The sequence below is a fragment of the Alosa pseudoharengus genome, unplaced genomic scaffold (assembly GCF_046254945.1).
Source record: "Alosa pseudoharengus isolate Yale_2024_CS ecotype anadromous, Long Island Sound unplaced genomic scaffold, YU_APseudo_1.1 YU_APseudo_1.1_scf_9, whole genome shotgun sequence".
NCBI lineage: Eukaryota > Metazoa > Chordata > Actinopteri > Clupeiformes > Clupeidae > Alosa > Alosa pseudoharengus.
In genome coordinates this window covers 19,678,576-19,704,631 of record NW_027468881.1, presented here as the reverse complement: position 1 = coordinate 19,704,631, position 26,056 = coordinate 19,678,576, and the positions used below count along the sequence as shown (strand labels likewise).

Sequence of the window (26,056 nt, the reverse complement as noted above, 5' to 3'; positions counted from 1 at the left end):
ATGAAAATGTAAGAAAAGCCATCACACCAGCCTCAACTAGCACCTACATCACCAGGACACCATTAAGTACACTAGTACACTCTTATCGGTGCCAAAACTGTGCCGTTATTGGTTATGCAGATCTTTTAGGGCAGGGTATATGCAGGAAATTGGAAGTCAAATACGGTATAGAATCCTTTTAAAGGCTTTTACAATATATTTTCGTACCTCAATGCCACTGGTAACCGGAAGGGTTCCCACTCTAAGTGAAATGTAAAATTCCATGACACTTCCCTGACTTTCCCTGACAAAAAAAAGAATTTCCATGACCTACTATAATGAAGGGTACAAGATTTCAGAAGTCGCGTAGCGTTTAAGAATCTTTTACTTATTTTTTGAGCAAATAAATGGGTATTGAATGAACAAAGTTGGGCTAACCACAACTCAACTCTAATAACCAGATATACACCAATTCTGAATTCAAAATTCCCTGATATTCCATAACTTTGCCCTAAAAAAATGATAAAATTCCCTGACTTTCCATGTCTGGAACAGACTTTCCAAAATTCCACGATATTCCAGAAATTCCATGACCCGTGGGAACCCTGAACCGGTTAGATTAGTGGCACCTTTAACTTGCATTGATTTTGTCTTAGTTTGCAATAATGTCTACAGAGCACTATCAATGCAACAGAATTCAGGAGGGAACACTCAACAAATTATTCCTGTTAGTTTACAGGCCGTCAAGGATGAAGAGACATTTGTGTTGCATTGTCAAACTAGCCAACAAAAGACAGTCAGTGGCTTTGTGAGCATGCAATATGAAATGTGTTAAATTTAACAAGATTCTAAAGCTAGAACACTAGAATAATCCCTATGCAACTATACAATATACAATATATAATAAATAAATACATTCATGTATCCTTTTAGCATACAAAGTCTTTGGACAAAGACTGGATTGAAATAAATAAAATTCAGTACTTTGTAAAATGGTGATTAAAACCTTTTAAGGTAGATTACCTTACGTTCCACTGCTCTTTACTAAAAAACATGCAAAAACATTTAAAAACAAATTGTGTCAAATTGTTAACATGTGGGTTTTGATCACCTCTCCTGTTGAGTGCAGGAACACAATTGAAGAACAAGCCAACCCATGTCATTCAAGTGTTAGGGATATTTAATTCATTTTCCATTAATTGACATTTTCTATTTAGCAGCATCTTAGGAAGGTCTTGAGGTATATCTGTACTCATACACGGGGAATCAGCTCTCATTCATATTCACATTTCATAAACACTCACATTTACAAACACTCACACTCTCACTCGCACATACAAAACAGTCAACCCAGCTGTGTTGCGTACAGCCCATCATGTCCTGTGCATAAATTCTGTGGCAATAGATGGCAGTAGGCTTCTTCTCCTAGTGGTTTTAAGGCAGACTGCCTCAGTGATGAAGCTTTGGCTGAGGGGGATAGAAGAAGTGTCATTAGTTTAGCCTCAAAGCACACCATCATCTTTGTTCATGAAAAAAAGTAACTTTTTGAGAGATATTTAAACAGCTCATTTGTACACTTTTGCAAACTGTGTGGACTTTATACTGAACCATTATGTTAAAAACATAAATAAAATCTCTAAAAAAGTTGGTAGCTCATTGGCATGTTCAGTCTGGAATATTGAGCTCACTGTTTTTTTTACACAGCAATATAACCCTGCTCTAGACGCACTGTATCTCTCTCAGCCCTCACCTTCTGTGTGTCAAGTTTCTTCTCCAGCCCAAGGGAGGCTGCCGCCCCTTTGCTGTCCTTTTTCCAAGAGAAGAAGCTGGAATGTGAGGGGGATGACAGGCCCAGAGATTTGGGGGGTTGCGAGGGGGTCACGGGAGGTGAGACACCACTGGCCTTGCGTTTCTTGCCCAAGCCCTTGTGGTCGTATCCGTCGGGCCGCCGGTGTGGTCCTGCGCCGCTGCCCGCTCCCGTTCCTGCGCCTCCTCCTCCTCCTCTGCTGGAGTGCTCCGGGGGTGTGGAGGGAGCGTGGCCGGAGGGAGGCCCCGCGGGCCGCTTGGCCAGCGAGGGCGAGCGTGCCTGGGCTGTGTGCGCCGTCGGCCGCGGCTTGCTCAACAGCGACAGGGCCCCGTTGACAGGCCTCCGAGAAGACGCGGGGCTGGTGGACTTGTCCGGGGAGGCCACAAAGGCGCGTTCCTCTTGCCGCTCGTAGCCCCTGGCGGCGCCGCCGCGGGCGGACGATGGCGGCTGCTCCTCCCTCGCCCCCGTGCCGGGCGAGGCCCCTGCCTCGGCCCGTCGGCTCCGCTCCAGCTCCAGCTCGCGCTGGCGCAGCTGCTGCTTGCTGGGCCGGCCCACGGGGTTCTTGGGTCGGCCGGGCCCCGAGGCCGCGGCCGGCCTGATGCCTTTAGTCTCTGATTGTCCTGAGGTGTTCTCCCTACCCGCGCGCGGAGGGAGCGAGGAGCTGCTAGTCCTGAGGGAGGAGAGGGCGGGCGACGAAGAGGATGAGGAGGAGGAGGAGGCGGCAGACGCACGGGTCGAGGCGCCGCCTGAGGGGTCCTGAGAGCTGGGGACAGATGCCACCGCTGCTGGAGTTCTGCTGGGCCGCGTGTCTGCCACCTGGGGGATTTTCCTGCAGAGAACCCAAAACATTATGGGATGGTTTCCACATGATGGATGACTGAAAACTGACAAAATAGTGCTTCTTCACACTCTCAGACTCTCTGCTCGAATTTGTATTAATCTGTACCTTATGCTAAAGTCTTCATCAAAACCAATACAGAGCAAGACATTCAGACACAGAAGCCTGAACTGCCTCTGAATTGTAACAGCTATTATACAAGGGGCAAATCACCAATCCTACATGAGAGGCTGAAAAAATATACCGGCTTCAATATCAAAGTATACCGTACTTGGTCACAACAGTGCCACTCTAAGCTATATACTGCAAAACATATATCACATAACCTTTTAAAAGCACAATTGTGTATTGTTCTCTCTACATGTATTCAAAGATACCCGATGGTCCACTTGTTGAATACAGTTTGTAGTGAGTATTACGAGTATTAAGTAATCCATGTTCCCAACCCAAAAGCCATGACTGAGGACCTGTAGGATACTGTATTAATTGTAAAACTGATTAACTGGGCAAAATGTAGCAATTGCTCTCCACTAATTTTGTGCTTTGCAAATACCTGGAGAAATAAAGTTAAATATTTTAAGTTGAATGAACTTAGAATGTTGCTCATCAGCCCCTCTAAGCCTTGAAATATCAAAGAATGGGAGTTGCCTTTAACAGGTGTGTATTAGTGAATCTGTAAGTGAAATTGTTCAAGCCACTCACTTCCAGAGATGCGCGCTGATGTGCTGCTCGACCATGGCACTCACGGCTGACCGCAGATGATGCAGCCGCCGGTCGAAGGTGAAGACACTGCAGCTCAGTGCCCGACTGCCAAACGTGCACAACTGTGAAGGAGTGAAGGAGAAAGCTTGTGTTAGGAGAGCTAAACATCAGAGTCCATGAACTTGCAAGCAGCTAACAAGTCCATGGTGTCTAACAAGTCCAGGATTCTACAATGAATAGCGTGAAAATCTGACTGTGTGCTGGCAGGCCGGTCATGTGATGCTACTAAAATAAAATCATTATATAATCAAATATAATCAATAATATCAATACACAAAAATTCACTCAATATAGAAAATTTTAAATTTGTTCTGACAAAACGAAATATCCCAAAACCAAGTGTTTCTTCATGGAGTCATTTGCTAAAAAAAAGCTTATGTGTTAAGTTTTCTCTCTAATGTCGTACCCCAAGAGGTTTGGGATGCCATGGACTGAACGGGAGGTCTAGGGTCTCCTCCTGGCCCTCTCCTTCGCTCTCGTCGCTGGAAAGGCGACTGTGATTGTTGGACTGCGGCGTGGGTTCCTCCACTTCTGCTGGAACTTCCATCTCCTCTTCCACAGCACTCTCCGAGGGAGTCCTGGGCCTGCCAATCAACGGACAGCACAGCACTCGGTCACCTTCCACATCAACCTCACTGTGCCACCAGATAAGCCTTTTATGTGCTCATAAGATTACTGCTGCCAGTATTAAGATGTACCATCACAGAAATTGAAATGTTAATGCTGCCCTCTCGTGTGGAAAGTGACACTTAAACTACTTAGTCATTGTTTGCCCTTTACAAGGATAGAGACAGAGCCAATGGTATGTGAGAATGTTAAGAGACACAGCTCAAGGCTAAAGTGACGGTCAATCTCTGCTACTACAGATATTCATTCATAGCTGTTCAAAAATGACTAGAACAACGTAATGCACTTAGAACTTCAGACTTATTTGTCTCATTGCTCATACCTGAGATTTACATGGTTTGGCTGACGTTTGCAGTGAGGAGGCCCGGTTTGGCTCACGGGGGTCTCAGAACAGGGGGGCTCCGTTTCTAGCGTTTCTCTGAGAACAGGGGCCCGCTCCCGAGCCTTCGAGCCCATTTTCAACTCTGTGACCAGCTGGTCAAAATTCTTGCTCCTTCCAACAACCTGCCTTCGCTGGTGAATGGAGTGAATCTGCAACAAAAATGGGCAAAAACAGACAAAAGGAATATTACGACTGAAAAAGCACAATAACTTTATTTAAATTATTGTTTGGTTCTCTGAACAAATATGAAGCTGCATTAAGATTAGATTAGATTAGACTAGATTCAACTTTATTGTCATTGTGCAGAGTACAAGTTGATACAAGTAAGATGATGGAAATAATAACATAAACATAAAGGTAAAGATAAAAAGGTAAAAATAGATGTGCAGGCAGCAAACCTGAGCACATAGTTTGGGATGCATGCACGGACAATGGAAATAGACACTTACATTACATGTCAGGAGCCTGGTGCAAACTTTCTTCCTCTCTGGATCAAGTACTCCACAGTGCTTGTCCAGGTCTAATTCCTTTCCTGCAGGTACAAAAACATGTACAGGTGTCCATAACAAGCAACAAAATGCAGTCTCAAATGTGAAACCAAACAGCATGATGGGCCTCGACAATGAGGCTACCCACAGTACACCATCATTTAAGGATTTTGATGGCTGATTTTAAAAGATTTGATGGCTGATTTAAAAAGATTGTTGTGACGCCTAGGATGCCCTCAGACTAAGCATCTTTTTCTGACAAAAGAAGTTGTGCAGACCGCTTTTTCAGTTTGAAAAAAATAATAATCTGCCATCGCTTTTGTTCCAAAAAGCAGCCGGAAGCGCCTTTTTGCGATAGACAAAGTGCCTAACATTACGTGTGGATACAAAATGTCGTGGAAGAGAAAATTGGCGTTGGCTATTGCAAGGGCGTAGGTTTGGTCTGAGCTTTGGTGGGGACACCAAACTAAACTAACCCCCCCCCCCCCCCCCCCCAAAAAAAAGCTATATATATATATATATATATATAAAGATATATAAAATGATTAAAATGTGCTACTGTCCAACTTCATCTAACTACACTGTGTAGCCTACATAATCTGATTTTAATATGAAGGCTACAGATATGTAGGCTATATTTAACATTTATTTTCTATTTGGTCTGTTATGAAATCATGCCCATTTAAGCACAGCTCAGTTTTAAGAAACTTAGCATTTTGTGAAAAGAAATCATTAAGGCTACATTGACAAACTCTTAACCGTGAGCTGCCTGTATATTCTCTGATTCTAACATTTACAGATATCTAGGCGATGTAAGCACAGCTCAGTTTTAAGAAATGCAGCCGAAAGACCATGTTGAATTTTGCTATAATTCATTTAAAAACCGGATTACTCTGGAACAGCTAACTATACACGGGAATGCATTACACCTTTGTGTTCGGTAAGGTCTGCTGTTTATTCTGATATATGGTTTGTCCTGTGTTGCGTGAAGAGTGTAGGTCTACGAGATTCCACCGAGACGAATGGATGTGGAAATGTGCGCAGAGAACAATTATTAAATGGACAAAGGAGGGTTCTCCGCGCTTCTGTCAAACAATCCGGTGCAACCAGGCCAGGACAGATATTTCAGAGAGAAGAAGAGACGCCGGTGCAGCTCAGATGTCTTCTTAATTTTCAATTTATTTAGTACAAGGTGCAGAACATACAACTAACGTTTCGATGTAGTCACATCTTCATCAGAGTCCTTGGAAGGAATGGGGGGTAAAGCCCTGATAAGGATTACCTACAGCATAAATGTTCCTGTGGACTGGCAACTTAAAATACGGGTATCTGAACATAAGACCGCCATTCGCACCCAAAACCTAACATATGCCATGGCGCGACATTACAAGGAGGCCAATCATGGTTCTCCGGCATCTTTGAGATTCTGGGGAATAGAGAAAATCACAGCCCCACCCAGAGGTGGTGATATTAAAAAGCTCTTAGGTAGGGAAGCTTATTGGATACATGCACTTGGCACTTTAGAACCTTTAGCCCTTAATGATGAATTAAATCTATCATGCTGTAAATGTTAAACTGTTAATGTTAAATGTTTTTTCCCTATTGTATTGTGAACTATGTATGCTTGTTTATACGGATGCCTGTTCGAACATTTTAATTACTTCTCTGGTTTGTGGGCAATTTGCCTTTAATGACTTAATGTTGTGAGTGTAGCTCCTTGGAAGCTGTGGGTGTATTCAGGTAGCCAACGCCCCCTTTATGCTCAATCAGACCTGTAGGTAATCCTTATCAGGGCTTTACCCCCCATTCCTTCCAAGGACTCTGATGAAGATGTGACTACATCGAAACGTTAGTCGTATGTTCTGCACCTTGTACTAAATAAATTGAAAATTAAGAAGACATCTGAGCTCAACAATTATTAAATCTCTTGAAGTTATTTTTCTCGCGAACTGTATCACAGCAAACAGTGACTAGCTAGCACCGTTTAAAAGCTGAGAAAAGGCTCTTTCATGTGACACATGTGTGATGAGTAGGGTTGGGTATCGTTTGGGTTTTATCCGATACCGGTGCTAAATCGATACTTTTAAAACGGTGCCGGTGCCGAAACAGTGCCTGAACCGGTACTTTGTTTTTAAATTAAAATGGTCTAAAGCATGAATTGTTTTTTTTATTGATTTGATTTAAAAAAATTCATTAAAGCATGAATTGCTTTTTTTTATTGACAAATTTGAACATGAAATTAAACTGTTATTCAATTTACTATCAATATCTCATTGCTCCTACGAATAATACATTTAAATGTTAAAACAGCTTGCCATGCATGCACACACAATGGTAAGCTCTTCTTTCAAGTTTACCCAGTGTAGGCGGTTTGCCATAAGGTATGTTAAAACCGCTTGCCATAAAACTGCCAGGTCATGGACAAGGGCATTTGCAAGCAAGCTAATCTAACAGGGACTCTACTTTCCAGTTAATTCAGTGTGTTCCCAAATACTTCACGAAATTTCACGTCTTAACATGCAGTAGTTTTGAACATGTTAGGCTACATGTCGGTGTTGAAGTGTTTAGATTCCCAGCGCTAGCCTAGTAGGCATTTTAACAGCAACTATGGCTATGCGGTAACACCAGTCAGCTGAGTTTAATTAGCGATAATGTACGGAGATGGCCTCTTTGACAGCTCAGTGACATCAGGTATGTAACCTACATATTTATGTTTTTGCCAGCTAACTTTTAACATGATCTTCATATTCATTGTGATGCTATATGGGCCTCGTGCACATGAAAGATTAATATCATGCCATAACACACCGTGAAATAAAGTTTTCACCGTACAACTTTGCTGATAACATTTCAAATAAATGTCAGTTAGCGCATTAGCAAGGATATTGTGTAACGTATAGGCTAGCCTACTGTTGATGTTGTTTCATAGCCTTTTGCTTGTGTGTAGTTAGGCCCACTGCTAGATTTTGATAGGAGCTCGCGATATCGCTTTAAAGTAAGCTACTTTGGGCTCACGCAAGCTGTCAAACACTGTCCACTAGCCTATGTGGTGCACCCCTCTGGTTTATACATCCAGTGTTTATCATATGTTAGCTAACTGTATCTGGATGTGTTGCTATCAGAGCAAGACGTTAGAGATGGGGCATGACATGCAGTGATGCCTCGTATAAAATGTTTTTTTAAAAAAAAACGCTATTTAAGCACCGAAATGAGGCACCGAAATCCACGTTGTTATTCGATGCAGTTACTACCGTTTGCGTTGGCACCGGTGCCATATTATAACCGTGTTTCGGTGCCCAACCCTAGTGATGAGAGTAGCCTACTTCTCGAGGAGTTCAACAGAGAAGAATGGGTGAATTTGGACACACTTCATGGTTGTAGTGAAGTAAAGCTGAAGCACTGCATGCTGCGCAGGAGACTGCGGCTCACTGGTAGTTATAGGTAACTTCAAATCAGCGTGATTTACCCTTATAGACTACTGCACATTACAAGATCTGTACGAGATGATCCGCAGCACTGAAGTGAGAAATGATTTAACTCTTTGTGTAGCGCATGTGAGCGCTTTTTTCCCCCATTTCAACCTGAATATTGGTGGGGACATTTCAGTCGTAATTTGACATTGGTGTGGACACTTCCTTCGGTCTCCACGCAAATCTACGCCCCTGGGCTATTGCCTTTGGTATGTTATGGTAAAATTGTGAAGCCATGTCAAACTATGCTCTTCTGATATAGTATGCTCAGTCACTAAAACAACAAGTCTCTCGACCGGTGTTGTCACCTTCTCCATTTTTTACTTGTTGTCATGGGAAACCACAGGTCTCGGTAATCTGCTTGTGATTGGTCAGCTGTAAAAAAACAGTGTGACATATGGCGTTTCTCCGCTAGAAGTTGAATATTTCTCAACTTTATAAACAGCTCTGAGCTGCAGAACAAGACGTCGCGTTTTAAAAGAAGCTGAGTACTTGTTTTTAAAACATGGCCTTCTCCATAGGATTATAATGTAAAACGGACGCCGGCAGCTGCAAAAAAGATGCTTAGTCTGAACGTACCCTTACTGTGCACTTTCTTGTAGGTTCGGCTGTAGGTTCTCGGCCCACGCAAGGGGCTGAGGACATCCACAGGTGGTCCTTGCATGCCCTTCTGGAGAGGCTTCTCTCCAGGAGAGGGTGCGCTGGGTTGCACTGCCCCGTGGCGCCATGGAGGGTCTCGAGGACTAGGGGCAGAAGAGTGGGGTGGTGATGGCGGGGTTCCCTGGGACAGCTTATCGCCTGGCAACGCGCTGAAGGTGGAAGACAACATTGTAAGATAAAGCAAATGTGAACATGTACGTGTGCAAACTCAACAAAGTGGTTAACTGATCATCTTTCCATAATACACATGGGTAATTCTCCATGGCATGGAAACTCTAGCTCTGCAGTGAGAATTTCCCTTTCTTCTTGAGGAGCTGACAACCATCTTCCCACATGCCGATGACTAATTTATCTAAATGCTCCACACACAGGATAATAAAGTAAAGACAGAAAGAGTATGCTAACTGCAAGAGAGAGAGAGAACACACAGTAATGACACAATGCCTTACCTGGCACCCTCTTTCTGGGCTTTTGTGGGCCTGTGTGTGGCAGGCGGGGGTGGAGCCCTGGGCGAGCCTGGCTCCTGCCACCTGCCATCCCGCGCTTCCCGAGAGGCACTGTGCGGACCAGGAGGACGACCAGGCCGAGGTCGCTTCAGCGGGCTCGACAGAGAGTGGTCGCCGTAGAGTTTGCCGAGTGGCCCATGTCGCCTCTCGCAGTGTTTCTCAAATGCCTGGGGCTTCACCACCTGTCCACAATGACTGCACACCACCAGGAAAAAGTCGTCGTGCGCTGGGCAGTGGCCATAAATTGACATATCTGCATGAAATTGAGAGGAAAGTGAGAGGAAGAATGTTCTCTATAAAAGCAGCAATGGCATCATGCCTTAATAGTCTTTACATTTCACATGCCAATAAGAGGTGCTTGTTCACAATGGAAGGAACATGTACACACCAGTTTCTTGGTTCAGTTCTCCACATAGCTAACTAGTACTTAAACAGGTGTGCTACAGACACTGTTCATTTGTTCCGTCTTCGTAAGTTCCATAATTACAAATGCAACTAACCTTCTTTCCTGAGTGTCATAGTTTCCATCCTTTTCTTCACATTTTTGCTGCATTCTTCTGTATTAGACGCTATAAAGAAAGGATCATGACATCAATAATGTACACTAACAAGGCTATCAAACAGACAGATCACTAGTGGGTTGACGGTTCGATGGATTCAGGTTTAAGATATGTACACACACACACACACACACACACAATGATGTACAGGGCACTCTTCACTGAAGTTTTGGGGGGGCATACATGCACTTGCAATATGCTGATTGCCTGGTTTAGCTACAAAAGCCAAAATTGCCAATCTCAGCGCATATACATGGGATGGTATCTTTGAAGAATGCTTGCTAGTGAGAAAGTACATGAGGGCGTATACAGAATCTTAGCTAACTGGTTGCCCATCTAGCTAGCGAGTAGCTAACGGTAGCTAAAGCTAAGCAACGTTAATTTGAATGATTTATTCTACGAGGGCTTACGAGACAGCTCAATACTAACAGATCTATACAGACAAGCTAATTAACACCCAAACTTAGGAAGAGGTATTTAGCGCGTTCTCTTATTCGCCAAGTCAACTTTGCTAGAAGAAAGAGCTCCACCTTCACTTCCCGTTGTCTGCAATCCATTTCTCCTAACGTTAGCTTGCTAGCTACCATCCCCATCCACTCCTTTATGCGGTTCCCTATGAAGGCAATGCGTTTGTGTGGCTTGATATACCGTAAACATGTTAAATATAAAAATATCGCCGATTAACTTGGCTTTCTCATCCTATAGGCTGGCGAACCTATCGAGAGTGACACAAGCTAGCTAACAAGCGCTAGCTAGTTAGCGAGCCAACTTAATGGCTGAGAAGCAGGAAAACCCTGAGCATGACCATCTGTGATGGGCACAAGCATATCGATGTGATTCAAATACACAAGGATAATGGATTACTCATATATATCATAATATACATCGGATATGTGCTCACTGAACAATGAGACCTGTGAGATTTCTCAAAGTATCGTTAACAATTGTTAGCTAAAGTTGACTACAAATCTATGCCGCGCTAGGACCCAGTGGGTCTTTTGTTTGGGTTACGGTGAGTGGGTACCGTGCTTTTTTTAAGAATATAAGTCTGTCCAGACTGTCAGCACGATCACAGGTATTTCAGTTTGGAGGACAATCGCATTACTCACCCTCCGATGCGGAAACGTTGGTCTTATCTATCCAGGAGCTCCAACTTTGTCCTACGAACTCAACTGGGATAGAACTCCGCCGATCTGAAGCAGCCATTACTGCTGCTGCGCGTGCACGTACCGCCATCATCACAGCGCGCTCTTACTCAAGACGTCATAGCACGCCTTCGCAATGCGTGAACGTGCACATTTTGGGTCTACTTCCTAAAGATCTGCAGGTGCATATCTGATACCAGCAACAGAGCTTACTTGCATGAGCATTCCACATGTTATTGTAGATTTCTCATACAGTCGTATATGTCCAAGCCGAATCTTCCGTCTTTGGAAGAAAATCCGCCCAACAACACCTTGCAACAACTCATTTGGGCATTTTTTGTTGATGCTCCAGCCTGCATCCTGATATACTCTAGGCCTGTCTGGTGTATATTTAGGACTTCAATAGATGCTATTATCTTGCTCTTTGGTATGACAACTAACGACTTTTAACAAAAAGCAAATTAGTATTGTAGGAACTGTCATATCTGCACACAACCAATGTTAACATTATTTATTATTACATAATAACAATGTCAACAATGCACAATATACAATGTAACTTGATAACAATGTTACAAGACAACATAATATTGCAGTTCTGCAAAGTCTTCACAAGCAAAAAAGCAATGCTTTTATTTTAACGCTTTTATTAGAAATCCATGTTAATTTTCAGCAAAATGTTAATAACAAATAACCAAAACAGATAAAAAACCTAATTAAACACCCCACTGCCTGTCTTCACAAATGAGTGCCGAGAGCATAAACAGTAAAAAAATAAGGCAATCACTGTCTACGTTTTAGAATAACATAACTTTACTTCAGCACAATCAAAATTTATTATTAGTCTACAAACACAATATACTGTATAATGTAGTGTGTTGACAATCTGAGATCATTACAGAGTTTCTATTGAAAATAAAAACCTTTTTTACAGATGACAGATGTGAGATGACAATAACGGACATTTTGCATACACTACAGTTCAGCTTTTTAATATGCCAATTCACCAAAGTGACACAAAATAGCATGTGAAAAAAAAAATTGAGGTGTATATTAGAGTGACTTGTTTTAAAAAAAAAAAATCACCTTAAAGCAAAAACTTTTTTGCTTGAATCTGCTATTTCAACTTTCAATACGTTCATGAAACCAATCCAATAACAATTCCTTCTACAGAACGTTCTCACATCTGACATTCATAAGTAAAATGGATAGGTATTGCCAATATAAGCTATTTTATTTCACCTGACATAGTAAATCTGAAAGCCAACACAGATATTTCTACCGTCCAGGGAAAGGTTGCTCTCCTGCCTCTGGGTTATCAGCAGGGGGAGCTGCAGTTGGCTTGTGGAAGGGTGTTTCTTTGAAGATGAACCAACAGTTTCCAGCCCATAGGATGAGGTTAAGAAAGCCAAAGGTCTGAAATGAACAGATATGAAAGCTTAGTCACCCACAAGGGGGATTCTAGAGAAAAGTACGGTATGGAAGGGTTTACCCTACATTATAAAGTCTCAGGTGCGGCACCTAAGCCAGTGTTTCTTAACTGGTCTGGCCTTGGGAACTTCAATTTCCCATGGTCAATAAGTCGTGACCCATATTTTAGTGTTCAAGCCAACTAATAAAGTGAGGTAGCCTACGTGGTAAGACGTGCAAAGTGCCTGTAGCCTACTTGTTTGGAACATGCTGATGTTAGGCACATTTGTGAAGTCTCAACTCCTGTGTCGCCTTTCAAAGTATTTGACAGGTTTGTATTTGACAGTAGAGTGCTTTGTATCCATGTGGCGTTCTAGTTTCTTTAAAAAAGAATGACACATTTTGATTGGTGTAACTACAGGACGAGAAATGATGAAATCTCAAATGATGTAACTACAGGACAGGAAATTATGAAATCCCAAAATCCTTTGCAATTTCACATGAAAGAGCATTATTCTTACATTGTTTCATTATTTTCCCACACAGGTTTACACAGAGTGATGAATACCTCCACACTTTTACTTCTGAGAGACTCTGCCTCTCTGAAATGCTGTTTTTTTATATATATATATATATATATATATATATATATATATATATATATATATATATATATATAAATCATGGTGCCAGTTTAACTAATTAACTGTGAAATGCTCCTACTTTTGTTTTGTCTTTATCGTTACACAAATTTCAAATTCAAAATGAGCTTAAATTTTCCACAAAATAGTTAAGTTTCAGTCACTTTCAACATCTGATATGTTGTCGATGTCCTTTTTTTTGCAGCTAAATATGGGTTTCCAATATTCAGGAGCAAACTGAAGCTTTCTCTCAAATGGGAAACTACTCTGGCAACAGGAATGACCTGCCAATCAAGATTGGATGAGAGTTTGTGTGATTGGTGTGTGACTAGATAGTATGACAGATGCACAGGTTTTCTGATATTTAAAAACAACTCCTTAAATGATGGCAAGTATTGTGGAAAGAAAGAGACAGATTAAGATATAATATAATAATACATTGTATTTGTATAATACACTAGAATTTAAGCATGGCTGCATCTGACATTTTTTACAGATCAAAATGACATAAGCCTAAAAGCTGTTTTGAGTTAAGGCTATATGTTTAGTCTATTGAAAAGCCTAACTTGATGATAGAGAAGAGAAGCCATTTTGTGGAATGAAGCATCATCATATGAAATTTGCAACGATGTGACTCTGGTTGTCTATAAGTGACATCACGCTCTGTCTACCACTCATTTACTGTAGCTGGTCATGCTTTTCATGTGTGGCATTCTGAAACTTCAAACTTCCTTAGATTCGGGACCACTGACGTGCAGAGACTTCTTGAATGGCAGGGCGAAAAAACAAAAAGGACACCTCACAAGACAGGGGGCCCAACCCCACGGAAAAAGCTACCATGTAACAAGCATGGACAGATTATGAGCCACTGGGCAAAGATATGTTCCTTTCCATTGCAAGGCCACTTAATAGCGACGCAGTGCTATCTGAGAGGGCACTTCATGATTTTCTTTCTTCCATCAGAAAGACACCTGTAGGGAACATCAACTTTATCCCATTGTAAAGGCACCTATTTATCACATATTATCCACTGCAGGGGCATCCACTGGGAAACATCCCTAAATCGATACAACAGTTGGACTTATTTGCACTACCACCGTGACACACACACACCTCATAGAGCACCTTACCACTGCATACTAAAACACAGGGTCAGTCCCTGCCCTGTCACTGCAAGCGCCTCATGCTTATACATCCTTAGTACATTCATGTGAGTCTTTGATTTGGTATATTTTACTGTCACCCTGTTTAAGTTTAGTTTATGTTGTTGTGTGTGATGTCTTAAGCTACAGGGACCTTGAATTTCCCTTGGGGATCAGTAAAGTGTATATATATATATATATATATATATATATATATATATAGTAGGGACACCCTTTACTTCACTGCATCACGTTTTATCCACTAGAGGTGCACCTACGTTGGCATTTCTTTATGTTTTCTCACATGTAGTACAATATACAGGGCTGCATTCCACTGCATTCTCTACTAGAAATGACACCCTTTGGTACACTGGCATGTAGGGGTAGTAAAGAGGGCATTCGATAATGGCACTTTTTCCAATGGAAGGGCACACATACGAAACGTCAAGTATAGGCCATTTTAAGGAGCACCTTATAGGGTCTTGCATTATGTTTACAACACTAGAAGGGCACTCATTAAGACACATTCTTCAAACTTATTGTTTGAGGTGCCACTCTAGCGGGCACTGAAAACATTTTCTCATGAAAATCCGACAATTCTGAGGGCATTTTTAACATGTTTTTTGCAATTATGTTTGGGACGATTATTGCTTGTTTCTATTTGGGACCTTGGAGTCGGAATTGTTGTTTGTTTATTCTAAGTCTAAAGGCAGTCCAAAGTAGCCTGGGCTATTCGAAGTGTCAACATTTTCACATTGTTTTGAGCCACTGCATAGGCTACCCACCGGTTCGCGTTTTATGCAAGCAAACCGCATTCTATATTGTTGAGGTCAGACATGATAATCGTCCAAAGATCTTGCATCTTGACTTTCTACCCATTCTACCCTCTCTGGACCTGCGCTGTGCTGTGAGCGGCAAAAGCCATGTGTGCTTCTTTTAATATATTAGACGATATCTTTTGAATTTCTTATCCAAACAACATCAACTTGGCACTGCACTCACTTCTGCCCGTAGCAAGACACTTGCCAATCAATCGGACGAACGGTCCGACAGATAAACGAATAACAAACACATAGACAGACAGACGTTCCTGTAATTAATAGACAGATATGGTTATGGTAAGGTTATGGTTATAGTACAGTATGAATCATCTCCTCAAAACATTCATTTAATATCTCTTTCAGGATTTACATGGACCAGAGTTCTTATGAAAAGATTACTGTTATCACTGTTTCTAATTCTATGGTAATGGAAGTTGAAATATCTTTGACAATGTGGAACATTGTATATAATGACCATATAATGTTACCATACGAAAACTATCCATTTAGTAATGAGGGAAATACAAACACAAATCTTCCATTCGCAAAGTTAAACACAAACACAAAGTTATAGGAAAATTGTGACTGTGAACCTACCACTGAGGCATTGAGGCGTCCCATGTGCGGGATGGCACCTGGTGTACAGGTGTTCCCTTCCTTGCACACACTGAGGATGGTGACCAGAGTAGACGGACTGGTGGCGAACTTGATATCAGTGAGGCCCTTACCCCAAGCAGAAGAGCACACCAGCCACAGGAAAGCAAATGCACCAGTCACCAGCAGGTCCTGTTGGTAAGAGGACGGATGAATTTAAACACCGCCATCAACTGACAATGTTGACACATAGGATCTCAGAACTGATAGCTTAATATCAGGAGTTATTACAAACATCACCAGAGGCACCCAGGCACACCCAGATACAGGCCACTGAAAAGCTCAAGCTTAATTATGCTTTCCATTGTACAATCTGCTGGGTGACCTTTCACCAGATTCTCCATAATATCTGAAAACAATTCCAAGGATATCTTGGCTAATAAATATTCCTAGCTTTGTTTGGTGAACAAGATATGCTTGACTATATTATTTAAAAGAATAGGGAATATTTGATTATTTTTTACTTACTTATAGTAAGAGACTTTCAGAGTGCACGGAGACTACAGTAGTCACTGGTAGCTTCCTTGACAGGGGTAGTGTTAGACAAGTCTGTACACACTAGAGTACGGGTGTGACTGACTAATTTCACCTCGTGACTGCTTGCTCTTCACTTTTACTTACTAGGCAAAGTAAAAGAATGTTGTACTGAGCCAAAAATAAAACAGACACTAGAGATATGAATAATTGTATTTGTCCCCAAAACAAATGTATATTGCTTGTAAGTAATTATGCAGTTTTTACTAGAATCCTAATACTGTAGTGTAGCACAATGTTTTGTTGGATAATGACAAAGAGAAAGCACATGACATCCAATCAGATAAGTATGACTGCTGTCAATGAAACCGGGAAGGACACTGCATTTAGATCCATTATGTTAAAAAGGTAGTTACACAGTTTGTTTCAAAAGGTGCTAAAAATAACACCCTCTTATGGTCTTATGGTCATCAGGCAACTCTGAAACATACTGGTGTGTTAGCAAGAAACTACATTTGTTTCCGTTTTTTTTATTGTGTACAATATATAATATTTGTACACAGTATTTTTACAGGGAGGCCACACCAGGAAACTGAAGTGTTCCGTTTGCATTGCATCTGCTGTGTGCTCCACTATGATGTGATGGATCAGATGTGGTAGCTGTGCATACGTGTGGAAAAAAAAAAACTGTTTTCTTTTTTGACATCACATTTGAAAGATATTACAGAATGTGCATTCCAATTTTCTGCTAACCATAAGGTCTTAATATGCTGTGTTGAAGTGGTGGATTTAGATTTTGAGGGTGAAAAGGTGCAAACATTTTTTTTTTTATTGTCCAGGCTAATTTTACTTAAAGGTACTCTAAGCGATGTTGGGTAATGTCACTTCTGTTGACATTCAAACAAAGCAGAGAGCTAGCTTGCTACTCCCTCCTCTTCCCTCCCGTGCAATTGAAACTCTCCTAGACGCACATCTTGTTGGTGATTGGCTGGAACAGTTTGTTATGTTTTTATGGTCCAGGATGGACCAAGTTGTTGCTACTTTTTGGAGCCTGGGCCGTCCAGAGATCACATTTTTTTACAGTGTATTCAGGGCACAGGCAGCTAGCGGATGGTGAGGTGATGTTTGCTGTATGTGGCAAAAAATGTTTTAGCTTAGAAATCGCATAACATGAAGCAACCATCGTGATGCCACGCCCCAACAAGCCAGACACGCACTGTTCTAGATCCTGCTTTAACATAGGCTAAAATATAAAAACGTTTCCCTGGAAATTAAATTGAGCCTAGGACTGACTGTCAGCCAGAGAGTGCAAAAATGAAGGACCATTCTCCACCGTGTTAAAAGAAACCATTTCTTTCATTAGAGTTATAGGATCAGAAGACCTCTGTCTTTCACAGTAAGGCTTGTATTTCATGCATTTGGCGAAAGCCCCAGACAGCAGGGGAGTGGTAATCAGGATTCGTTATTTGTAAAAGTTGTTTGCTATGCCCTGCCTCCAGGTAGCCTGGCCCCACCCACCTAGATCTTCTTTCAGGGAGATCTAGTCTGGAACAACATAGTTCATAACCATTTCCCTCAAACAAGAAAAATGTCAGGCCAATCAGCGACGAGTGACGTGATAAACAGAAGCAGCAACACCTGCAAACGTCAAAAAGTGCAGTTGGAAAAATGCAGAAATTTATTTACAGCTAAGGTAGACCCACATACATTGCTGAGACTGTTTATTGTCAGTTTGTAAAGTTTAGGCGAAGTAGGAAGTAACGTTAGGAATCTCTGATCAATGTGATTGGTAAGACTGGATCAATGATTGGAAACGTTTCCCAATCAAGAGTCGCCAGAGTTTGGATTTTTCCAGACTAGCCTCCAGTAGCCTGGACTGTGTGATCGCAGGCGCAGCCTCTAACTTTCACTTTCCGCTACCCCTGCTCACAGTCGGCATGGCCGGTGATAACTGTTTCTGCACTACATTGGTCCTGTTACCACACTGCACATAGCTGTACATATCTGTCTATATGGTTCATACTGAATATCCCTATTCAGTTTTCTGTAATATATTCTGTTAGCTAGCCTGGAAAAATCCAAACTCTGGTGACTCTTGATTGGGAAACGTTTCCAACACTTGCATCGCGACAGGCACTAACTTTGAAATCATTGATCCAGCCTTACCAATCACATTGATCAGAGATTCCTAACATTACTTCCTACTTTGCCTAAACTTCACAAACTGACAATAATTTTTAGAAAAATTGTCTAATTTTGTCAAAAGTACGCGCCACCATCACTTCTTGTGTAGCCAGATCCATTCATTACTGTATAGTGCAGTGGTCCCTAAACTTTTTTTTTAAGAGAGGGCCAGGGACTCTGAGTATATCAATAAACATAAATAGCTTAGCGCTGTGAACAAAGACAGTCTACCTTAGTTGAATATTCCATTACATTTAATCTATAGGCTATTGCAATTTAATACCATTGTTATCTGTGTTTGTATTGCTATCTTGCCATATCAGTGTAAAATGTAGCTCAAATTAAATAATACTAGCATTCTCAAAACTATAAGCAGGGAGTCCCAAAAGTATATTTTGAACTCTGAACTTTGCATACACAGCTCAAGTTGTGAACAAGCAATATCCTACAAATTTAAAGTTCTCAAACTATGAGTTTTATGAAGTGGTGGCAGAAACATCTGAAATGACCACCATTCTAACTTTCACTCACCTGATGAGAACTTTGTGAACTCTGTATGAATATTTGAACGAGTGAATAAAAAATATAAATAATTATACCAGAAAGTTCCAGAATTATGACTTGAATAGAAGTTAGTTAGTTATTAACAATTAATTGAACTTTTAGAATACTTTGAGCACTGATGCAGTCAGCAGAGGCCTCTTATATTGTTTGCAGGTACAGTAGGCCTACTATACATTTCATTCCGTTTTCGATGGCAAACGCGAAACAGCGCCAAAACAACCACCAGTGGACAGAAATAGTATTACATGTGTACTGTTAAGACCCGCCATAGAGAATGAATGAGGGAAATTACGGAGGTTATAGTTTGACGATGTCGTACTCCCGTGCGGGCCGGATCGTATATACCACGGACATGTTTTGGGGGGCCACCAAAAATGAGGTGGCGGGCCGTAGTTTGGGGACCACTGGTATAGTGGAAGCTAATTGTTGCAGCAGACGCTACGCGAACGGAATCCCGGTGTAGCCTCCCTGTAAGAAGAGTCTGTACGTGATGTGCAAATATTGGGTGAGAGTTTTTATCTATGGTGGTGCCAGCAGGAAATATGATAAGAGTAGCATGTGAGTAGTGGATTACTTACACTCCCAGTTTACGCAATGCAGTCATAAATGAATCTATTTCATGTCGTTTTCTCACATGAGGGTTAGCAGCAAGCCACCCTAACAGCATGATTTCAGTATTCAGAATTATGTCTAATATTGCTCATCAATAACTACTTCACAACAGAATACATACTGTATGCAACTAACTGGAAAAAAAACTGTTTACTGCTGCATACACTTCAGATTGAAGATGGCACACTATGCAACTGTTGGTCACATGTGTACGTGGCAACATATAGTTGAGATTCACCTTTCTTTTTTTTTAATGACGAAGCTGGGCTAAAGTACAGTATATTGTAGGCAATATAGTTGTGACAAATGTTATACAAGTGTCCTTCTACAGTGTTGTGTTTATGGTCCAACAGTCCTCCACGGCTTTGCCTTTACGGCCATATACAAACACACACTCCTGTCAACTACTCAGACAAGATTATTTTAACTATAAGTCTTTTACTCCTTCAGAGACAAACTACTGTGTCCATTGGCGGTTGTAAATTAGTTGATGGTGGTGATCAAGTGGCTGGTCATCTGGGAAAGGCCCCTGATATGCCTTTATGCTGGCCTCCCGCCCAAAGGGCCAGAGCAGCTGTTGTTAGCAGGACACACCCTCCAAGAGATTCATTTACACAGTGCTGTGAGGTGACCTTAGACCCACCTCTGCCTCTGGTGTGACAGCAGCTGCTGTAAACCAACATGGTTTGGTCCAAAAACATTCCTCACAGCTTCTCCATGGTACACAAATGAAATGCTTAATGTCAACAAGTCAGTGAAATCGATGGTGTTTTTACCCGAATTAGCTTAGCCCATGCTTGGCTTTCACTACCATACAAAAAGCATTTTGAGCAGAAGATGTTTGCTTAATCAGATTTCGTAGACATGTTTAACTAAGAGGGTAACAAATGCTGACTACTGTTGAAACTATGCAAAGTATTTGATGAGGTCCGACTCGTGAGCCGGTGTATCTTCAGACAGAGCAGATCACTCACTAGAAGGCCAACCTACCCAGTCTAATTTACCCCAAACATCTTCCAAAAGCTTTGAAAACAGATATGCCTTTACTGATGATGACTACCTAGACTTTCTTACTTGATAGGCAAACAAACAGGCATGGGTTTGAACACACTCACCACAATTGGGCCACGGCTTGTCTCTCTATACAGCTGCTGATAGCCAAGGTAGATGACCAGGGAAGCTATGCTGTATAGGAAGGCAAACACTCCAATGCAGACAAAGAACTCAGCAGATGAGGAGTAGTTTCCTGACAGGTAATGTGGAGTAGAGCTGGCGGGGGTGGTGACGGCAGAGGCATTCAAGCAGGTTGGGACTAAGTATGGCTGGCTCATCAGCCTGGGAGATGAACAGGATTTAATTAATATCAGTCATAATGAGGTCATGGCTTAAAATTGAAGTGTATAAACATATCTACACAATTGAATTGCAATTCACCTGAAGGGGTAGGTAAATTTGGCGAGAACCTCGACGGGTGCGGGTAGTCCCTTGCACTGCACATTAAAGCTGGTCTCTCCAGAGTAGCCACCAGTCGTTGCAAATGCAAATATGGAAAAAATCTGCAGGCGCACCCCAATAAGTAAATATTAAATTAAACAAAAGTCAGCCACTGGCAAACGCCCTGGCTGTGAAGAAATAATAAACAGAGTATTAAAGTGCCCATATTATGAAAAAACACCCATGCTGTTTTGAGTGAGATAAGGGTTTCTGGATGTATCCTGCCTTCAGCCTCCAGGGTGAGCTGGTCAAAATCGGCAAGGCTTTTGACGTCACAAGCCAAACCATTTCAATATTCCCACCCACCACCTCCTTTTAGGGCAATTATGTTACGTGAATATAATGGAAACCTATGGAACTGCATCGAAGTGGGCAGGGAAAAGGATTTATACTTACTAAATCGTTGAACAAACGTGAATAAAAGGCACAAAATAAGGTTGGTGTAAGAGTTATCTGTTTGTTCATGGGATTCATTCTAATTCCATCACTTACATATTTCCTACAAGATAGCTAAGCTTATGTTGTAGGCTACTGAAGTTCCACTGTTAGATAGCTAGCTAGCAAGCTAACCGTTTTACATAGAGATTATGGTAGGCTAAGTGTTAGCTACGGGCTATACTATGTAAAACGAAGGTGTAGTAGATGTTAGGGGATTTTGAATTGCCGTGTTTCAGACGTTGCATAATCAACACCCCACCTCTCCACACCAAGCCTACAAGTTCAACTGTTTTTTAAGCCTACATATCTCAGAAAATAATGTAGATACAAGCTTAAACCTTTGCACAGTAGTTGTTGGGTAATATTTAGCATTATTGACATAAAGTATGAAGCAAAGCCAAGATGGTCAGGCTAGGCTGGAGGCATTTGTTGATTTGGCACGAATAATCCTGGTAACAGTTAATTGAGTGGGGCGTAGGTAAGTGAGCAGCAGCTCATTAATATGTAATGAGCAGCAGAAACAGCACACTTTGACAGGGACTGAAAAGGAGTGTAATAGAGGTAGGTAAGAATCTTTTCCTACAAGCTATTTCCAGCAAACAACTTCAGAAACATGTTTTCTGGAACTCATAGACCTATTTTAACTTGTTGAAAAATAGTCATAATATGGGCACTTTAAAGGACAGCTCTGGGATAAGGACAACCTAGGTTCTATTTTTGGAATTTTTGAAGAGTGTAAACTTTCGTTGAGGACAAAAATGACAGTAGTTTTGAGTAAGACAAGAATACTAATTTACAAGGAAATATCACATAGCCATACTAAGCAAGTTCACTACATCAAAGTATGTGGCTACTTTAAGACACTGACAAAGTTCAAACTATTACACTTCTGTGATAATGTAAAAAGGGTCCATGCAGACAAACTGACATAATTCTAACATTGTAAGTGTACAGAAAGGATATAAAAAAGGATGGTTTAATCAGTCAGTGCATTACCTAAATTCTTCTTCTGGTCATGTTGCTAGGAGAAGTCCTTACAAGTGGATAACCGAATGCCAAACTAGTGTCTGGCTGTCAATGGATTCCTCTCAAAATTATATTTTGAGCTTTGTCAGTGGCTTAAAGTTGCTATTTACTCTGACGTAGTGAACTTTCCCTCAAGTCTGTCACAATATGATATTTTGTTATAAATGCATATTAATGTCCAGCCTTACTCAAACTACTCGGATTAACGTTGCTTTGGGCCCCAACAAATGTTTACACTTATTATCATCCAAAAATGGGCCTTAGGTTGTTCTCTCAGAACAGAGTTGTCCTTTAAAATGACCAGTGTAACACAGCTCAGTCTGAAGACAAAAGCTACAAGAGAGGCATTCCTTACATACTGCGGTGTTCAGAAGAAATGAAAGTAAAATAATGACGTTTTAAAATCTCAGCAGTTTGTCTGTAGGTACATGTTTGTAGAACTTTTGCTTTCATAACACTTTCAACAGCAACAGAAGCAAAGAGTTGGTTTCCTCAGCTAAACTGCATTTTTTTTGACAGGAAGTGGAGGGGGTTTTTTTTGCTGATGAAGCTCAACTTATACCGTTACAACTGTGATCACACATAAATACAGGTTCACCACTTTTCATTTTCCAGTCAAGTAAAACAATCTGATGGACCAGCACCGATAATTATCTATAGAAGTCATGGGACAATGAATTTTCCCTTGCTTACAGCAAAAAGTGTGCTTCTGTCAAGTGGGTCAATAGCAGCTGACTGTTCATAGTTTTCAGCAAGAATGTCAAGTGAAAGTCATTTCCTATTTGTTGCAGTTCTTGCTCATCTGTGAAGAATATCGCCTGATAAATGCCTCTGAAACAGCGTTCTGTTCAGCTTCAGTTCTAGAGGGAATGTTTTAATGATATAGCCACCCTCGTGCCCAGTGAGGAGGTAAAAGGCATTGTAACTCCGTCTGTATGTCGATCTGTGTGTGCGCGTCTTAAAAAGTACTGAGCTGGTTATGGTCATCTAAGGGTCACTATCTCGGCCCACCTAAGGGATGATCCAAATCCGGAGCCGGATGTATGATTCTGAACAATCTTTTTTTAAACTCATTAAATATAGGGATAGGTCTGCAGTTGCCTGGCTCTTCTTGATTGCAAAAAGGTGATGGTAAAAGTGTAGATTGGGTAGAAGGCCTGCACTGCAACAGACAATTCAGTTAAGCCAAAGCAAAGGCAAAGTCCTAAACAAGGCGTAAGACAGTCCATGTAGAAAGAAGGCTGCCAGAAGAGAGTGGATAAAATTATTGGCACCATCTCACCGAAGTTAGCGCTACAGTCAATGTTTTCAGGGAGTAGGATAACGTTAGCTAACTGAAGTGGAGAAAGTCACGTTAGCTAACTCACACCATTACACATAAACTTATGCCAAGTTACATGCGGAAATCTAACCTATGTCGACGCAGAGGCGACCTGCTTAATGTAACTTTCCTAAAACGTACTAAAACTAAACCTAAAAACCAAAACTAAACTAAACCTAAAAACTAGACAAGGAGAAGATGTGTCATTTGAAGGTTGTGACAGCTTCAAAGGTCAGCGTTATTTCATACAAGGTATTTGGCCAAGCAACATAATTCATGACAAAAACTCACCGTCTCGAGAACTCGAATAAACCCCAGGGGTTCCTTCAAAGGTCCAATATCAAGACTGAAGGCTGTCATGACTTTCTGCGAGTGGTTACATTAACATAAAAAGTTAGTTAATTCACCACATTAAACGTTTGTCTTCAGTAGACTAAATTTACAGAGTGAACAAGTGAAATCTTTTTAGGCTACTAGCAGAATGCAGTGCTAGCGCCGCGTAGCATACACATCAGGCCAGTTCATGACCAGAGCCTCACTCTGATCTTATCGCTTATCTTTTAACGTTTCTCTCCCTCTCACCTGTGTAATCCCCTCCATTTTGCTGTTGCTGTTGAAGTTCCACAAGGGTAGTAAACGTACTTTTGATTTTACTACTCTTTTCGGGGGTGGTCTTCAACTGTCTGCACTAGACTTGTCAAACTTTTTTTCTTAGAAACTTGTTTCACACGTGATTCTGTAGGCCGAAACCTTAAAGCAACAGTTGGTTATTTTTAAATACTAATTTGATACATTTATGACAGCTGCTGCATTTACTACTGTTGGATCTTGCTTTTTTATGCATTTTTTCTTTTTTGTTTCTTTTTTAATTAATGGCGTAGACTATTTGATAACACTGCAGATAAGGGCCGTCCCTCAAAAATAACCTTTGGAAATTTCTCAGGGTCCCATATTTTGTAGTGGGCATGGCACTTGCATCTGTTTAAAACACTAAACGACGATACACGACGGAAAATTCACATATATTCCTGAATAAAATCAAAAATACGAAGATGATTATTTATTTCAACCGTTTTAGTTTTTTTCTTTTTTGTTATTGCTGGCCCTATAGTCTCAGAGACAGAGTTGATTAATGTTAAATCGTTTATTCATTTTAAGAAAAAAAAAAACAACATTTTGTACAATACGTTAAATTCTTTATGGATTTATTTTGTTCCATTACTATCATAGGTTTACATAGTTGCTTTTCATATTTAGACAAACTCACGTTGTCCATGTTGTTGCAAAGCCCTCACTACCCCATAATAACCACAAGATGTCACTATTTATTCTGTATGACAATGAAGTTATTGCGCAAAACTAAATGAGAATGTTCTCCCCGTGAATCATAGGCAGCCACAGCCCTACACATCTTTTAATGGAATTAAAATGATTAGCATTTTACCATACTGTTCTGGAAGAAACATATTTTTCTCCTGTGATTTACAGTCACAGCATAACTTGTTTTCAACTCAAAACCTCTCAAGTCATTCACTCTTTATGTCAATTCTTAATATATCTTTCTGTAAAAACAGGCCTGTATCACAACAAATGCAGGAAACTGGTCATAAATACACACACAGTATAATGTTTTGGTTGCAAAAGCAATGTCAAAGGCCTATATTCTACATCCTCACAAAGAGTGCATCCATACAGCAGGTTTTTTGTGAGCAAGCGAGAGTATTAGCATACCACCCAGCGGACAGACTAAGAACAGTAAGGTGTTTGGAGAGAGGCCTCCTCTTATCGCTGGTTCATTTCTAAGGAATAAGAGTGCCTTTGTTTTTCTCCTTTAGCAAGTCGCCTGAGCTGCCATGGGGGAGGGGTGCCTCTGCATTGTACTGTATTTGCAGTGGAATGCAGCCTGACAGATCACAGCCAGTGCAACCTGTTCTTCTCCAAACAGAAAATAAACTATTAGGGATATGCTATTTATAACGTGTTCCCAGAGTAACCAGTTCAGTGTGCCATGCCATGTCATAGCATATCAGATTTCACTATATTCTTTTCTA

General features: G+C 41.1%; 2 protein-coding genes across 3 annotated transcripts; both read right to left on the bottom strand.

Annotated features, from left to right (window-relative positions):
* Positions 1 to 1,141: 1,141 nt before the first annotated feature.
* atxn7l2b (ataxin 7-like 2b) lies at positions 1,142 to 11,318 on the bottom strand. Of its 2 annotated transcripts, none has more exons than XM_076276461.1 (10): positions 11,189 to 11,318; positions 10,020 to 10,088; positions 9,463 to 9,772; positions 8,933 to 9,162; positions 4,845 to 4,927; positions 4,336 to 4,544; positions 3,793 to 3,970; positions 3,327 to 3,448; positions 1,730 to 2,615; positions 1,142 to 1,446 (listed from the first exon to the last, which is right to left on the bottom strand). In XM_076276461.1, the coding sequence occupies exons 1-10, from the start codon at positions 11,316 to 11,318 to the stop codon at positions 1,429 to 1,431; spliced, it is 2,235 nt and encodes a 744-aa protein (XP_076132576.1). In that variant the 3' UTR covers positions 1,142 to 1,428. The 2 variants fall into 2 exon arrangements, with proteins under 2 accessions (XP_076132576.1, XP_076132577.1); XM_076276462.1 differs by lacking the exon at positions 11,189 to 11,318 and adding an exon at positions 10,610 to 11,172.
* Positions 11,319 to 11,720: 402 nt separating this feature from the next.
* Positions 11,721 to 24,742, bottom strand: sypl2b (synaptophysin-like 2b). The gene is made up of 6 exons (XM_076277211.1): positions 24,588 to 24,742; positions 24,297 to 24,371; positions 21,161 to 21,282; positions 20,842 to 21,061; positions 15,836 to 16,024; positions 11,721 to 12,640 (listed from the first exon to the last, which is right to left on the bottom strand). The coding sequence occupies exons 1-6, from the start codon at positions 24,603 to 24,605 to the stop codon at positions 12,503 to 12,505; spliced, it is 762 nt and encodes a 253-aa protein (XP_076133326.1). The 5' UTR covers positions 24,606 to 24,742; the 3' UTR covers positions 11,721 to 12,502.
* Between the last annotated feature and the right edge of the window lie 1,314 nt (positions 24,743 to 26,056).

Bases quoted from the DNA above. Each gene is read 5' to 3' on its own strand.
- sypl2b (XM_076277211.1), bottom strand. The intron at 21,283-24,296 runs GTGAGTTTTTGT...GTGCGCCTGCAG, and splicing joins TTATTCGAGTTCTCGAGACG to ATTTTTTCCATATTTGCATT. The intron at 16,025-20,841 runs GTGAGTGTGTTC...TCTTACCAACAG, and splicing joins CAAGCCGTGGCCCAATTGTG to GACCTGCTGGTGACTGGTGC.
- atxn7l2b (XM_076276461.1), bottom strand. From the start codon at position 11,318: ATGATGGCGGTACGTGCACGCGCAGCAGCAGTAATGGCTGCTTCAGAT. The intron at 9,163-9,462 runs GTAAGGCATTGT...TTCCACCTTCAG, and splicing joins GCCCAGAAAGAGGGTGCCAG to CGCGTTGCCAGGCGATAAGC. The intron at 3,971-4,335 runs GTATGAGCAATG...GTTGATTGGCAG, and splicing joins CCAAACCATGTAAATCTCAG to GCCCAGGACTCCCTCGGAGA.